Raw genomic sequence first — 17262 nt, forward strand, 5'->3', positions numbered from 1 at the left:
AAACTCGCGTTTTGATTGGTCTAGAGGAGTGTGTGGTTAGAGTATAGACGCACGATTGACGTCATCGAGTGGTGTGACCGGCGCACGTGATCAGAGTCTAGAGTCCAGCCAGTGCGACTGGTCAACAAAGTTTTGCAAACTGTTTTTGCGAGTAGCGGACAAAAACAGGCAAATTTTCGCAGGAAAGGAAAACTGCCCAATAAAATATTTGGACAAAGACCGTTGAGGGTGACGTCAACCAGGATAGGAAAGCTAGAGCTTTGATGTGACGTGGAAACGAAGCAAATATTTTTCGAAATATGCCGCCGATAAAAATCCGGTAATGGCGAGTAATCGATTTCAAATTGCAATGAAGCGACTTGCATGCTGTAATATTTTGGGTCAGGATTTTCTCTGGAATAAAGGTTAGTTTTGAAAGAATTGTTAGTGAAATTCTTTCGGATTATACTCTAATTTAGAAGATCACAATTGCTTGTGTGTAGTAGTCTAAAACTGAGTTTGCTGGAAAAGTTTTGACTCAGCTCAGGCAACGCGATACTCGCTCACGAAATGTGTTGAAATGTCTTGGTTATTGTATAAAACAAATAGATTCCATTTTGACGTGGGTCTGTACTCTGATAACGCACAGAGGACGTCAAAACGTGGTGAGAACATCAGCGGTCACGCTACTCGCCTGGGGCTTGTAGCGTACTTCTTTGTTCTCACCACGTTTTGACGTCATCTGCGCGTTATCAGAGTACAGACGCACGGCAAAATGGAATCTATTTGTTAAGTACATGTTAGGTTAGAGAATATTGAAATAATAATAATAATAATAATAATAATAATAATAATAATAATTAATGGTTGTTGCATAGCAAGGCTTCATGTTGGTGTACTAGGTTTAGGAGCGTGCCGGACAGCATAAGGAATTCCTTCCCGCGACTATACTTTTTAGGAAGTCCTCTACGTCAGCTCAAGTAAAACTCCGCTACATTAATGTAAGCAAGCACGTCAAACCTTACAAGTAGAGTGGGGGAGAAGTATTTGAGGTGTGAACAATAATAAAGAACCATTACAAAAAATTTGGTAATTTGAAGAAACTCTATGAAGATTCCTTAAGTCAAGCAAGCGTACAACATGTTTGGATTTATCAACAGAGTTCACCACGTAATTTGGCCGACTAAAGAGGTTCGAGTGCTGGTCAACGTTTCAAGCGAAGGCTTTGACGAAGGGCTAACGCTCGAAACTTCAACACTCAAATCTTTCGATGGCCAAATTACCTTGTCAACTCTGTTGATAAATATGGCAAACATTTGTTTCCACTCTCTCGCCAATGCTGTTGCAGCACCACAGTTTCTTTAGAAAGAAATCCCTTTATCTAAGTGTACAACAAAGACAGTTTGATGAACAATTTATTAGATAACGGATAACCACGAACTGGAATGAACGAATATTCTTCATCTGTCTCACTGTTGAATGATGTACAGAAAACCGACTTTACTACAGTCCTTAACCAGTGCTGGGATGAAAGCCTCTGTTTGCCCCAAAACTGCTTCACCCAAATAAAAAATGCTTGGTTGCAATATATGCGACCACGATGACTCAACTGCACTGTATCTAGCTACTCAACACCTTTCTCTTCCCAGAAAGCCTCTGCTTGCCTCAGAACTGCTTCACCCAAACAAAACATGCATGGTTGCAATATATGCGACCAAGATGAATCAACTGCATTGTGACTAGCTACTCAACACCTTTCTCTTCCTAGAAAGCCTGTGTTTGTCCCAGAACTGTTTCACCCAAACAAAAAATTGCTTGGTTGCAATATACGCGACCCAGATGACCTAACTTACTAGCTACTCAGCACTTTTCTCTTCTTAGAAGTGTTCGTGTAGGGTCGTAATCTCCATTCAGTGTCAGCTTCATTCTGATCAACGGTTCCAAGCTTTATTTCATAAACTGGTGGAAAAAAATAATTACTTTGAAAAACTGTTCGTTAAAGGGGAAGTATCACGTGAATTTGACGTCATTTCAAAACCCAACAATGTTTGTCTGCCAACAAAAACCAAAAAAACTGTCTAGACTAGTTTTGTTATAACTTTTCACCCCAGTGCAATAAAACTGCCGATTAGTGCCTTTGGCCAGAGACAGAGTAGGTCAGAATGGATTGAAACTTCAAAATAGTTAGCATTTTCCAAAACGCGCTAGAACAGGTAACGAGTTGTTCCTTTCAAGAATTGAGTTGTTTTCTTTCCTCTCTTTGCGTTCTAGAATTGTTTTGTAGCTATGTGAAGGTCTTGTTTCACCATTTTTAACAAAATATGTCAAAAACCCCATGACACTTTCCCTTAAGGCAGGTTAAATCTCCTAAGTCTTTAAAGCACTCATAATGTCAATATTATTCATGTATCGAAAATTATCAGAGCAGTGTACATTGTCGTTGCAAACGGTGTATGTCGCCCCAAGACATGCACAATGAAATTCACCAAAAGTTGTTTGTGAGAGTGGAGGATTTTAAGTTATGAGCTGATGGCTCACTCAAAAGAGGGGTTCAAAGGAATGTACAGTTCCAAAAAGAAATCCATACCCACGCCATGGAAGGTCATCGGAAATTCCTAGGGATGGGGAGGGAGGGGGGGCAAAACAAAAAATCTTCCTTGTGGGGAGTAAGGATATTTTCTGGAACTGCACAATTTTTGAAGGATGTTTACCTCTACCTACTAAGCATTAACAGCTAATTGAAGATGAAAATTTGGCCAGGAGGAGAAGCATGTGAGTACACAAGATTAGGGCATTTGAATGGCTTCTTTCGTGTTGTGGGATAAAGAAGCCAATCTTCAAAAGTTCAATGTGCAGAGTAGGGGAGGTGGGGATGTTGAAGTTTTGAATTGGTCAGTACATTACACCACATAAATTAATGCTTAGCCTTTATGCAGGGTTTGTACTCTTTTGAGTATTTGAAATTCCATGACTTTCCATGACCTTTTCCGTGACTTCTCCAAGTTTTCCATGACCTAAATTTGACCATTTTCTTGGCAATCATCTTTCATTTTGGGTATGTTTTTACTATTTTCTTCGCAAAAAAAAACCCCAATATTTATTTTGGACATGTACTTTTTAATTACAAACATCATTTTCCATGACTTTCCATGACCCACTGCTACACCTAAATTCCATGACTTTCCAGGCCTGGAAAATGAAATTCTAAAATTCCATGACTTTCCAGGTTTTCCATGACCCGTACAAACCCTGTTTATGCTATCAAGAGCAAAGAATTGATCAGCTTAATCTTCACAAAACAAACCTTTCATTTCAAATCTTGGCCCTACTTCTGATAATTCAATCTGTCCATCTACTTTCTTATACGTGTGATGCCTAAAGGAAAATACAAATACCCATACATGAAGTGGTCAAATTATAGTAATGGTAGTGCATTTATATACTGCATTTTCTATTCATATATAAATATTCAAATGCGGTTTACATACTTCAGCATATGTCCATAAGTGACCTCATCCCACCCACCCAACCCATGAAATCATGATCATGAAACAACACAAAGACCAGACCAGCACACCAGGAACTACATGCCCTACTCTTTGCGATTAGTGTCTGGGTTCTTTAATGTCCCACAGGGCTATGAACATTGAAGTGTCGTGAGACAGGGCCTACGGTTTATTGTCCTTATCCGAGAAGACTAGAAAGTCTAACCATTTGCAGATGTCATTACAAAGGCAGCACTTTCTCCTCAGTTATTTAAAGACCCTGAGTGTTGGTCCGGCTGGGGTTTGAACCCACGACCTCCCGAATGGTAGTCCAATGCTCAATCAAGTGAGCTAACTGGTCGGCAGTATCTGGAAAGATAAGCTACAGCGCACCTTACATGAAAATCCTTACATGGAAATCTTAGAGCATTACTTAAGTTAAACTGAGACTTGCATTGTATCCTTTCCGTACCAAAAATTAAAATACCTTAAATTGGACACAGGCTCTTTATACATGTACCTCCAAGCCCCTCAATGATAATTGCGTGGACCTCATGGTCAACATCATCGAGACCATGAAGTCCATGGAATTTGACCTTTAAGAGATGCATACTTTTTGGAGTACAAAAAGCAAAATTGTCTTATCTGGCAGTCCTTAGCAAAATATAATTGTATTTATTTGACAACCATCAATTGCAGCATGTACAGTTTAGCAATAGTGCATTTAAAAAAAAAACATGTAGGAAGGGGGCTGGTGGACTCTTACCACCCAGTGATATTTTAAACATTTTAACTTCCCACCCCCCTACCCCACCCTCCTTTTGGAGGTTCCTTGTTTTATTTACTTCCCCCCCTCTCCTCCCTGCCACCCACCCCCACCTCTATCCTCTAAAACAAAGGAAATAAAAGAGAAGAAAATTAAGTTACACTACATGTAACTACCATGCAGACATATATGTTTTGTGCATCTTGAGATGGTCTGAGAGACTCAAATTTCTTAAATAAGCAAAAAGGTGCCTACTAGAACTAAAAAATGTTTGTTTTGCACTGACTATTGTTAACGTTAGAAACAACATTAATTAAGCCTACTAATCCAATGACAGTAGTATATGGGAAAAAAATATCTTAGCACTTAGCCTAGGGCTATCAAAATTGAAAAACAAAATTGGGGGTAACCCGGCATTTTTCAGAAATAATTAAGCTTCAATTTGGAACGAATTGCCATACATTGCTACATGTACGCATTGTAGATCTTTTTAGAATTAATTACTGTATTGTAAGTTGTTTAATTATCTCTAAAAAATGTGTGGTTACTCCCAAATTCTATTTGGATTCCAATAGCCCTTGCTAAATTTTTTTTTTTCACATAGTTACACATTATTCAGCTGCAACTTTTCCTATAAAAATAACACAGACTGCATAATAATTATTTACAATTATTTGTAATAATTATAAATTATTAAATTAATAATTACATTTATAATAATTACATGTATTTATAATTATTATTAAGTTACACAGCCCGCCTCAAATAGCCCTGCAATATGTGGGCTGTGTATTCCTGTAAAAGATACTGCATAAGTGTATTAAATAAAGATGTGTTGTTGTTGTTGTTTATGTACCTGAATGAAATATAGTCCTCTTGGTTTGCAAATGTGATCACTCTTCTACTGTCGTCTTTAGGAACTGGATACAAATATTTCAATATACTTTTCACCTGTTTGAAAAATACAAGTAATAGAACATTTAATTAATTCATACTAATGAGTTCATACATGTACTAAAGATTTTTGTTCCACAGTTTTGACTTAGACTTTTCTCATTAGTAAATTTTGCTTAAAATTGGCGTTCAAAAATTTTTACAGTCAACCCAGGTCACGCGTGAACGATATTTTTGAAATTTGAACGGAGTTTTGAAATTTACATGTCAGTTTTGAAAATCGCCAATGAGATTTCAGAGTTCCCGTATAAATTTCCCTAGCTTATTAACGGTATTAAACTATGAATTTTTCTTTACATTGCAAAATTGAATATTTCAAGAATAACAATTGTTTCCCAATAATTTTGAATCTTTTTTTTCGGTTAATGCGTCTTTTTCGGAACAATTTCCAGAGAAATGTCCAACATTCCATTCACGCGTCGGACATTACAAAGAGAAATTCGAATGTTCATTTCACTCTTGGAAATACTGTTCACGCGTGACCTGGGTTGACTGTAACAACCAAGATGAAAACCTTGGTTAAAGCCGCCGTTACACATTGAAACTTTTAGCTGAAACTGTGTGCAATGGCGACACGAAACAAGTTTCAGCAGGCGTTGCTCCATGTAACATGCATATGGTTGGTTTCGTGAAACTTTTTCGAACTTCTGTTGTGAGACAAGTTTCACGAAAAGTAGAAAAGCTTTCTACTTCTGCAACGTCTCGCAACAGTCGCAGTGGTGAAAAAACAAGAGTTTCACGGTGTAACACCACTTCGTGGAACTTGCTTCGCAGCGCCGTTGCACACAAGTTTCAGCTAAAAGTTTCAACGTGTAACGGCGGCTTTAAACTTACATGTAATTGGCTTCTAAACAACTGGGCCCAGGTCTACGTACATCAATAATTATTGCAAACGTGGATTAATACCAAACAAACAAACAAACAATGGTAAACTTACTCTTTCACCAAGTTTTGAACTGAAGTTGTGAAATATCAAATGTGGATATGCTTCTGACATTGTGCCAATTTTAGGGATGTCATGTCTCATTACAGTGTTGGACAGCGTAAAATAAGCAGTGGGACCAAATGGGAGGTGTGACACAACTAGCCCATCTGTGAGAAATAAAAATAAACATACATGTACATGTACAATCAGCCTTGCTGAAAGGTTTTATCAAGTCTCCAATAAAACTGTCAGACTATGATGAATATAAACTAAGATACGTCTCATCGATAGGCCATTTCCGAGTTGCTTTGAACCTCATTATGAAAGTGTGGTTAATCAGTTTTCATTCATATGCAAACAAAACTAATTCTCCTGTGAAAAGATTTGCACTTAGACCATCATAATGAGGTTTGCAGAAACTTACAAATGGATTGTTAACAAAGGAGCAGCACTCATTTAGCCACAACTGTTTTGGTCACTACGGCAAGGAGAAAAAATAATAGAAAAGAAAATGCACTGGCAGCTTTTCTAGATGCATATGCATCATACACAGTTGTCAATGCAACATGCAACTTTGAAAAGAATTGAGCTGGAGACCCTAGCCTATAAAGAGATCCAACACCGCAAATAATGACTTTGCAGACTAAATGGGTGTCAGCAGAACCGTGATCTGTCCACACAAAAGTAATACATGATAAACTTTGATGGTGATATCGTGACTCTGTTATAGTAAATCACTTATCTATTTGCCTATAATTATTGTTTTGTATAATTTTTTTCTGCTAAAGATATTATATTGTTGTAATTTTTTTTACCTTTACCTTTTTCTGGTTTGAAAGTCTTGGTGTATTTATCTTTTTACTCCCACCCGACCCAATTACTGTAGCTTTGCTACTTTCGGGTGGAAATTATATAGTACTTCAACTTTTTGTTTATATTATAATAAATGATATATAAATGATTCCTTGAAACACCAAAAAATAAATAAACAATAAAAAAAAAGGTTTAAAAACAAAAATAGATATTACAGTATAATAAATTATAAATGAATTTATCAACTATTTACAGTGTGTAGTAATACAAAGCTACCAGTAATTGAAATTAAATCTACTTTTTCATACCAGGTTCTCCTCTGTGTTCGTGCACGAGTATCAGATCAGTGACTTCATTGGCTCTGCATGCCTGAACCAGCTGACTCAGCACATAGTTTCCACGATTTAATCTTTGACTGTTTGGAAATATTAGTCTCAGCTCCTTCAACATGAATTAAAAATACAGTGTGACAGATCAGAAACGAGTAAACCAAAAATTGCATGAAATACATGTGCACCCCTGCTAAAATGCACGCATACCTACAGGTGTAATCTCACTGACACAGTGTAATCATGTGTATCACACTTGGATTATCAATGGCACCAGTTTGGCTATTATCGATTTGGTATTAATGGAATTATTTTTTTCTTCTTCTGTTCTCTATCATATTAATGAGTCTAGATCCTTTGAAACAGATACACCAAATAAATCAAGTTTTAGATGACAAAATGAGCGGATTCATTTTACATGGAAAGTCAATCTTCAACAGCTTGATATCAAATGAGCTTTCCATTGCGCAATTCAAGAAAAAAATAAATAACTACCCCATGGAAGGTCATTGGAAATTCCTAGGAGGTGAGGATGTTAAAAGTCAAAATTTTAGAAGCAAAGTACATGTATGAAGCTACACTGGAATTTCTTGGGGGGGGGGGGACCTTCCATGGGGGGAGTATGGATATTTTCTGGAACTCCACATTCTGGCAGTGTTCCAGATAACTTTCAAAGTAAGGGAGTCAGTGAACTTTGAGGGTCAATAGGCATTGGTTCTCTCCAAATCTTTTTGGGCCATTTATGTAAACAGAGTCTTACAGTACTTAGGCTGCGGCTTAAGACAATCAGTGGGCCTCCAAATCTGTTTATAAGTGGTTTATTTCAAGCAGATAAATAGTTTTCTAGTCTGGGTTGCAAAGCCTTCTTGTTACCATCTGCAGTAGACAATGTTTAGATATGACTGTTGGCAAATTGAAAATGGCTTAGAACGTGGTTTTGTTAAACACTGTCTAAACTGTCTTTGATAACCAACCCTTTAAGTTTACCATTCATTTTGTTGGGTCAGGAAGCCAGCTTTCTCGGGTTTTTTGACTTGAGACCTCTCTCCAGGCCATCTGATATGATGCGATGGTGCGATTTCGCACAATTGACCTCAAATCGCATGCATCCGATTGCACAATTCATAAAAAATCGCACAATTCACAAAAAATTGCACAATTCTTAAATAAAAACCATAAATAAATGCCTTATCTGAAAAAATTACGCATCTGCACTTAGTTTCAAGACGATTAAATTTCGAAAAAGCCCAAGAAACGTTCTGAAACCATCGATTTCACAAACAATCGAAGTTCAACGCGTCATTTTCATTTTTTGGCAGTTTTGGGGCCTGGTGCTAGTTTTTTCACTCTTAAAGAATTGCCTCTTGGTGCAACGCAAACAATTCTTCTCTTTGAGTTAGCCAATCAGGACTGCTGATACAAATCCATCACATATGATCCTTCTGCAGAAGAAACAACAAAAAACTAACCAAGGCGGTGCATAATACCTCGGTGAAATTCGGCAAGGAACCGGGGAAACTTCAACATGGCCGTTCGCTTTTTTTTTTTAGCAGACTTTGAAAGCTGCCGCGAATGTTTACATCTTCGGTGTAGTGTTACCAATTTGCATAATTGTCACTGAGATCATCTCAAAAGGCAATGTCACGTTTTCTTCATTTTCTATCAACTGATTTCAGATTGTAACAGTGTCTTCCTCTGACAGATGAATGGATTACCTGTTCACTAAACCCAGTTTTAACAGTGAAGGAAGCGAAACTAAAAGATTGCGGCTTTTTCGGCCGCTGTTTCACAAGCTGAGAATGGAAACACGCACGATCGCTTTTAGCCCCGCTAAACTACTACGCTGCATGCACAAAATTATGCTTGATTGTACCTTAATCTTTCAAATCAAAACTTCAAAAACAGCATTTTTCTTGATTAAAAACGCTCAATACTTTTGGTTGTAATCGGCAAGAAACCGAGAAACGCTTAAAGAGCGAACTCTTTCCATCACGATCATACACGTGCACACACGTGCGCACATCGCTCCAACAAAAACGCAAACACAGTTGGCTGTGTCGCAGAGTTGGTTTCTGTAGAAAGGAACTGAACTGTGGCCTTGGATGAGACGTGTGAAAAACTTATCACGCGAAAAGTTCTTTGTTTCCCTGCCTTGAAAGTTGATGCACTCGACTCGCGCCTGGATACTCAAACCTTTCGAGTTTCGAGGATCTAGTGACGAAGTTCGAGTTTCAAGGGACTGTCAACTTACATTTGCACGGTACTGTATGTGTCATAATTGCTTATTTTTTGTCCCTTTATGAAAACATCGTCGCTAGAGCAGCATAAAAGTGGTTTACTTTCTCAGAATCCTGGGAAAACAAGCTTAAAATAGTTTAGGGAAAAATTGCATAATTTGCATAATTTACCGCATAATAGTCCTTTCTTATCGCACAATCTACCCTGAAAATATCGCACAATTTCAGATTTTTTATCGCACCCTATCAGATGGCCTGACTCTCTTATCTGGAACACTACTAAGGTGTATTTGCCATCCGACAGTTTTCCACCTCAAACATGAATTTGGCAAATTGCACAAAGCAAAGTAATGTGATGCCTTCTGTTTACCTTAGCAAACTGTTTAAGCCTTGAGCTTGGATTGTGAGAAGTTGTGATCATTATCTTGGGATCCTGGACTCCTGCCCAGGCATACTCGTCATCTTGATGGCTTCCTGTCTCTGATAATGGACAAACATTTATTTTGAAAATAATTGCAGGATAAGAAAGGCAGCAGTTCTGTATGTTGTAGTGGAAGCCAAATACTCTAGTAAATATGATGGATCTAACTTAAGAAATTGAAGTCAGCACACTGGTGAGTCATTGGTTTGCACCATGACCAATCTCAAATGGATTTTCCTTACATTCATTCTAACTGCAAGTAATTGAAACAAATCATATGTTTCATCAATCAAATTCAATTACATACATGCATGATTGAGTTAGATTTTGATAGATTGGGTTTGGTAATATTTGGTAATGAAACAGTTTCAAAAAATACACAAGACTTTTGTATACTTGCGTGTTAGAAACAATATACTTTCTATTCATGGCAGATACATGTAAATCTGACATTTTGATAGCTGCAATATTTTTTTTTTGATATTCTTCTACCAACAGATCATAATTCATTCTTTTCTTTGTACATGCATCATCAAAACAAGGAACTCTAACAAATCCTTTTGGGATGGCAACCATGACACCATCCACAATGAAGCAGTAATGCTCCATTCAATCCATAAATCTGAAAATGGAATGTATAGTCTTGCATGTATACATGTATATAACTTACGCTCGTGTTTCTCGTCATCAAATTCTATGGCCTTTCTAAGTGCTGCCTCATCTTTCCTTAATTCTGTTGGAATCGGCTTACCCTCTAATAAACAGGAAAAAAATTCCAAATCAGAGGATTACATTTAAGCTTTGGTAAGCTTACAGTTGGTCTACAAAACACAAAACATGAGCTTACAACGGATCACCACAATTATTTTCCCACGATGATTTTTGGGGGCAGTAATATATTGCACAACAGTCTTGTTTTTCACAGAAATAACAAAATATTTAAGAAAAGATTTAAAAATAAAGAGCATCATCATTCTTCTCGTAAATATTTAGATAAACTGCGTATTTTACAAGCAAATGCAACTGTTCCTCTCCAAACCTTCCAGCGCCGTTTTCAACTTTTTCTTTCGCTCATAAGTCGATCTTTCTTTCTCTTCCACCGATTTTCGATAAAGATACTCTCTCCTAAGTCTCGCCTGTCTCCTAAGCTGTTTAAAAGAAGAGATCAAATGTTCTTGATAAGTCAACAACACCGAGAAACATCTTTGATCATAAAGCAAAATAAAAACACGTGTATCACCCACCATCTTGGATTCTTAGCTCGTCCCGGTCCCTAGCGGGTTGAGCATCCTTAGCAGCCAGGCCTTTGTTAAATTTCCACGAATATTTTTGTTCAAGGAATTTTTTTTGACCGATTCTTTTTATATTTGGGAAGATAAGTGTATCACACATTTTCATTTGCACTTTTTTCTTTACGAATAAATTATATTCAGAATTTTTTTAATAGCCATGTCTTTTCCGTGACATTTGCGCGTTGATGCGATCACAAAAAAAAACAACTACTCATAGAAACCTATACATATTTAATGAAGTTGGTTCCCCGGACTTGATCAGCAATAAATTTAAACTGTTGCGCTCTATCGACTCCCAGCGAAACAAATCGTGATTGTGGTTAATTGGGTGCTACAGGAAAACTAACAGCGGCAAAATGTGTCGAGATGAATTTCGCTTGAGGAATTTCAAACTTTGGCATCCGGCTGTGAGAGATTTCACACATTCAAGGGTGAGTATCAACACTAAACTGACAAAACCTCACGCGAGCAAAACTGCTTTGGAATATAAACAATGAGCATTGATCATGAATTTTCGCCTGAGTAAATTATATTTATACGGCTCTTAGACATCCTGTCAAACGAAGAGGATAAAATTGTCTACGGGTAAGGTAGCAATAATAAAAATTTGAACGAATACGGCTGAAGAACTAAATGTAAGTGAAATGTTTAAAATAATGTTTTCCGGTATTCCGGATCTGACATTTCAGGGCCTGTCAAGAGCTACCGGTATTTGTGTTCGCTAAAGCCTTTGATTAGTTCGGACCAGCTGCAGCTCAACATTCAGTTAAATGACAGAAAATCTTACGAGAAGAACTTCGTCCCCTCGAACTCACGAGCTGCTGTTTAGTACCTAAAACAATCTTTTATCCCTCCAAAACCAAAAGGCGTTAATTTTGCTAAAGTTCGAGTTCACTTCTTTTTTTATTTAGGAAAAGTAATTTCATGCACACTTAAATCCTAATAAGCTGATTTCAGTGAAGCAACTACTCAATGATACCTTTCGATTTAGCCTGCGAGCAGCAGACGTATTTCCGGTCGTCGCTTCTCGCCCGCCGAAAAATAACGACCGATATTCACAGGTGCATTCGTTTAGTCATATAAGGTCATGTAGATCACTCTATTAATCAGAAAGGTTTTGAATCACGTTTTATACGGCAAACGGCAAACGTGAGATTAGCGTTTACGTTTCTTAACAAAAAAATAATACATAGATGAGGATAGTGCAAAATAATTCAGCCCTTTCATGCTAACGCACGCAAAACTACTCAATTTTACTACATGCAAAGAAACAGAAAACAGCGGGCGGCAACCTCAGGGTAAACATGGTTTCGTGATCATTTCTATGGTTTGCCATAAATTTAGACCAAATCGGAGACTCATTTCCGAGGAAAGAAAAATTATCCGATAACCTGCTGGTACGGCTGTGGTACAATTTGTTTGTACAATACAATACAATACAATAGACTTTATTTTAAGAGGGAAGCACGTGACAGCGATAAAACGGGTGAGCCTATGGTCCTATGTAAAATAAACAAAATATATGAAAATATAAAATTATGTAACGTACGCTACAGTAGAAATTGATATAAAATATATACAAGATACAATTCAATGAAATTGAGATAAGCAATAAAAGTATTGTGAAATACCTCGCTGCTTACACTGAGTACACCAGTCTCAGCTATATTTTGACATTTCCCACCAGCTGTAATTATTTTACTTGAGCAGGAGATCATGATATCAGTGGTCATTTAACGCGAATATAGGAATCCAGATTCTGAATGGTTACTTTACATGCATCTGTTTTCAGAAACATTTAAGTTCTGCTTTTTGTATTACTTTTATTTGTTGCGTCAATTGATTTTTTTTATCATGATACTTTTATTCGTTTTATTTTCTTTAATTAGTGTTTGTTAGGTTTTTCTTATTATTTTGATATTGCACTTGTAATAGAATTGCATTTTAGAATAAACAAATTTGGGTAATTTGATGCATCCATTCTCAGAAACATTTAAGTTTTCGCTTTGCTTTACTTTTTGTTTCAGTTTTTGTGTCAATTGTTTTGGTTTTTTGTTCGTATATTTTTATTCTCTTTTTTTCTTTAAGCGTGTTTGGTTTTTCTTATTATTTTGTCATATTAACTTTGTTACTGCACTTTTAATAGAATTGCATTTTAGAAGAAATAAATTTTTTTTATAATTTCATTTTCGATGGCCGACTGATTGATTGATTGATTGATTGATTGATTGATTGATTGATTGATTGATTGATTGATTGATTGATTGATTTTCTTGTAGTGGCTTTCCCTCCCGGTGTTCCTCTGCTATCGCGTCATAATTACTGGCTACAATTTTGCCTGGCTGATCTACAACATTTACCTTTACCGCGCCAAACTGTTCATTTTCCTGACAAACTGGACGTACCTGATTCTCAACCTGTATTTCCTTCGTGCAACAGCGTTCACGATTGGTGCGTTTTACTGTGAATACAAGAGGTCTAGCCCCAGTACTAACTCGGGCAAAGAAGAAACGAATGTCCAAGTAGAGATGGAACCTGATGATGAAAACACCGAAAGCACAGACGCTGCACTTCCCGCTACAACCGAAGTATCCCACCAGGAAGATGCCCTGCGGTTTCAGCACAAACTTCTGTGGCTTCTTTACATCATCAGTGCTAATGCTGGTTTGCTGGTGACCGTGGGGTACTGGACCGTACTGTACGAAGATGACGAGCCGGTTGACGCAAATAACATCACCAAACATGCGCTCAACTCAGTGTTCATGTTGATTGATACAATGCTGTGCTCCATCCCAGTCCGCCTGTTCCATTTCATCTACCCGCTAATGTACATCATTATATACCTTGGTTTTACTGTGGTGTACTGGGTGTTGGGTGGTACAAATATCCAGGGCCAGCCGTACATCTACGAGCTACTAGATTACAACAACTACGAAGCTTCCACGGGCTGTCTCGTTGGTTTCTTCCTCCTCGTGGTTCAACCCGTCTTGCAACTGATTTTATTTGGCTTCGTGAAGCTGAGAGACTTGCTATACCGTCGACGAAAACAAAATTAAGTAAACTAACTTTATCATTGTTTGCTGAAAATCCGTGTTTGATCGCCCGAAATCTCCGAGTGTTTTCTCAAGAATTGATTATTATTGTGTTTGACGTAGGGAGAACGTTTCCTAATACCGAGTTAAGTCGAGATTTCATTGGACTTGTCGTGGATGGGTCGATGGATCCTGGAATGCACATCTAGCATCCCTGCAAGTTTTTTTTTGGAGGGGCGGATGACATCACAAAGAGAGAGAGAGAGAGCCTGGGATCGAGATTGGCCTGGTGACATCGAACGCACTATCTAATCAACGATTATTACTAGTATGACTAGTATTATATGAACTTTTTAGAGGCAAGACCTAACTTGAAAGAAAGGTGATGGTTAAGGACGGTGCCTACTAATACTGAAGTATTATTTTTTTGCGGTTTATGACTGTGCAGGAAAAGCAGATCTTAGCAAGGGCTATTGGAATCCAAAAAGGAAAATTGGGGGTAACCGCACTTTTTTCAGAGATAATTAAGCAACAATATTTCCAAAAAGCGCCAGAACATAAAGCAATGAATGGCAGTTTTTCCTAAATTGAAGTTTAATTATCTCTGAAAAATGCATGGTTACCCCCAATTTTCTTTTGGGATACCAGTAGCATTTGCTAAGTTATGCTTTCTCCGTATAGTTTTATGAAACCGCGCAAAAATATTCCTGTATTGGTGAGCACTACCCATAGGAAACTCGAGTATTTCGAGATGCGCAGAGTGTATGCGCAGTAACAATAGTAGGCACCGTCCTTCAGTGTGGTGAATAAATGGCAGATGTATGTTTTCACTAGCCTGTATCACTGTCTGTAAAGACACAACTATTATTCATTCAACAGGCTTATAACATAACATCACGTTTGTTTCATTCATTAATTACGCATACTTTTGTATCATGCCATGCACTCTTCGGCATTTAAATCTTAGCAGTATACAGGAATGGTCAGTAGCCAAAAAACCTAGTTTAATTCCTAAGCCCCCACGACTCTCCTGTAGTTCAGTTGGAAGGCGTCCGAACTAATAATCGAGAGCTTACAAGTTCGACTCCTGTTGGAACAACTCAGATTTTCTTTCACCGAATATGACTGCGTCATTGACTGAAAAAGTACCAAGACCGAACGTTGCTGAAATCTCTCAAAATGTTTATTGTTACAATTTGTGGCAAAAAACGTTGAAAAACTCTTACTCGCACGCGCAATATTTCGCGCTCCGCGCTCAGCCACTGTCCTCATCCTCCCTCCCAAATACCATGTTGCCTTGCTACCCCTACCACGTGATAAAGATTGATTGTAATTTTAGTGCACGGCAGTTTTTGTAAACAAGGGATTGTATTTTCATCTTTCACCTTAGAATATGAGGTTGGAAAGATTAAATAGGTTACCATTTAATGCCGTCAAACCAAACTTTGTTGCCATTTATGCTTTTTTTTGTTGTTGTTGTTTTTGTTTTAACAGCCGCCTCGTTTATCGAAATAATTTCCTCTTAAGTAACTGTGGCGAAACGGGTAGCCATCTTGTTTCTCTTCGGCTGCTCGAAGGTGAATAGGCTTGGCTAATCACCTCCGCTCACTAGCACTTCCAAAGCAACAACTTATGGTCTTAATTCTTTTAAACACTTAGGTCCCGTTAATTATGGAACTGTCTTGAAGGCAATATTCGAACTTCTAATAAGCGACCACTCAAAGATTCTGATACGTATTTCGGCAATTCTTTGATAAAGCTATACTCTTCGTGATCACATTTACAGCAATACGGCACTGCCTAATAATGTTCGTAGACAAAGATCTCGAATCTAAAATTCAAGACGATTTACGAATGGATCAAGAGTTTTACCTTGAGACCGAGGTAGAAACCTTTATGCTAAAAGCTTCTATTGTTTCAGCTTTTGATCGCTTACGAGAGTACATTCTCCTAAGCGACGAGCTCTAGTTACGGCCACTTTCTCCAATTCCCGAGGTGGTCGCTCACGAGAGCTTTGACTGTATTTGCTTTACCGAGGTAAATATGTATAAAGTTTTCAGTTGACTTGCTTACTCTGGACTGACGCGTTCACTGGCCATGTTTGTTCCTGACAGCAGGTCAGTTAAAACCTCGGAGCAGGTGGTTGTGAGTTCATTATCACCCGCAGCGTTTAACCAATCAAAATGCTGAGAATCCAATTATCATAGTCAAATGTTAAATTTAAAAATGAATAATATAAATATGGTTTGCAACTAGAATGTCTTAAGTAAAAATTACGCATATTTTATCGATGTCAAAATCCCACTATTGTTTCCTCCTTACTCAACAATCTGCCTCTGGGCCTCCGAGGATGGGAGAGTTTAGCAGGTTCAAACTTGACCAATATTCCCGGAAAGAGTACTCCCCTATATAAGTTATATAGGTATGTGTGGCGCCAAACGGGGTGGTTTTTGATCCGTTAAGGTCTGAAATGAGGTTTAGATTTTAACCATTTTCGTTTAAAAGTCTAACAGGTCTGATCGAATGGGTATGAATTTTAGAGGCCAAAGTTGTTCAAAGGCCGGATAACTTTATCCGGTGGATAAGGCACTCTTCAGGATCTAAATATACTTCACGTTAAATGTTGTCCAAGGTTTTCGTACTCTCCCAAACTAAGCTGTGGTTAGAGTGCATGTTCATATTCGCTCAGTTGTACTCGAGGAAATACTGAAATCTTTGCACAGATTGAAACTGTCGGATAGTGACTTATCCTCTGGATAAAGTTATCCGGCCTTTCAGCAACCGTGGGGCCAGCACTGAAAAGGGAACCGAAAAATTACATTGGTCTGAAATAGAGTCAGGGTTTGGAGAACCACGCCTCACACCTGCAACCCCGGCCCAATATCCCATGCAATTACTGTACACTGCACTTAGCTATGATTTCACACCGATTCAAAATGGCATTAGAAACCACGACACGGGCATATATTAAACATGTATTAAAATGTTGATAATTTTGTGCGATGTTTTATGAAAATAATACCGGCCAA

At 37.9% G+C, this 17262-nt stretch overlaps 1 protein-coding gene across 2 annotated transcripts; it reads right to left on the bottom strand.

The window, feature by feature from the left end:
- Positions 1-1378: 1378 nt before the first annotated feature.
- Positions 1379-14071, bottom strand: LOC146459039 (U3 small nucleolar ribonucleoprotein IMP4-like). Of its 2 annotated transcripts, none has more exons than XM_085089862.1 (9): positions 13607-14071; positions 10949-11057; positions 10580-10663; positions 9859-9968; positions 7231-7363; positions 6122-6276; positions 5087-5181; positions 3284-3354; positions 1379-1938 (listed from the first exon to the last, which is right to left on the bottom strand). In XM_085089862.1, exons 1-9 carry the CDS (start codon positions 13943-13945, stop codon positions 1832-1834), a joined length of 1203 nt encoding a protein of 400 aa, XP_084945988.1. In that variant the 5' UTR covers positions 13946-14071; the 3' UTR covers positions 1379-1831. The 2 variants fall into 2 exon arrangements, with proteins under 2 accessions (XP_084945988.1, XP_084945989.1); XM_085089863.1 differs by lacking the exon at positions 13607-14071 and adding an exon at positions 11154-11189.
- Positions 14072-17262: the final 3191 nt, after the last annotated feature.

Source organism: Pavona decussata, unplaced genomic scaffold, assembly GCF_977016875.1.
Source record: "Pavona decussata unplaced genomic scaffold, jaPavDecu1.1 SCAFFOLD_223, whole genome shotgun sequence".
Classification (NCBI taxonomy): domain Eukaryota; kingdom Metazoa; phylum Cnidaria; class Anthozoa; order Scleractinia; family Agariciidae; genus Pavona; species Pavona decussata.

What these genes read in the sequence shown, in the direction of transcription:
- LOC146459039 (XM_085089862.1), bottom strand. Translation starts at nt 13,945, where the DNA reads ATGTTTGGTGATGTTATTTGCGTCAACCGGCTCGTCATCTTCGTACAG. An exon ending in GTTGAAAACGGCGCTGGAAG is followed by an intron (nt 10,664 to 10,948) that starts GTTTGGAGAGGA and finishes CCTGTTTATTAG; the next exon opens with AGGGTAAGCCGATTCCAACA. An exon ending in GAGGACTATATTTCATTCAG is followed by an intron (nt 3,355 to 5,086) that starts GTACATAAACAA and finishes ATTTTCCTTTAG; the next exon opens with GCATCACACGTATAAGAAAG.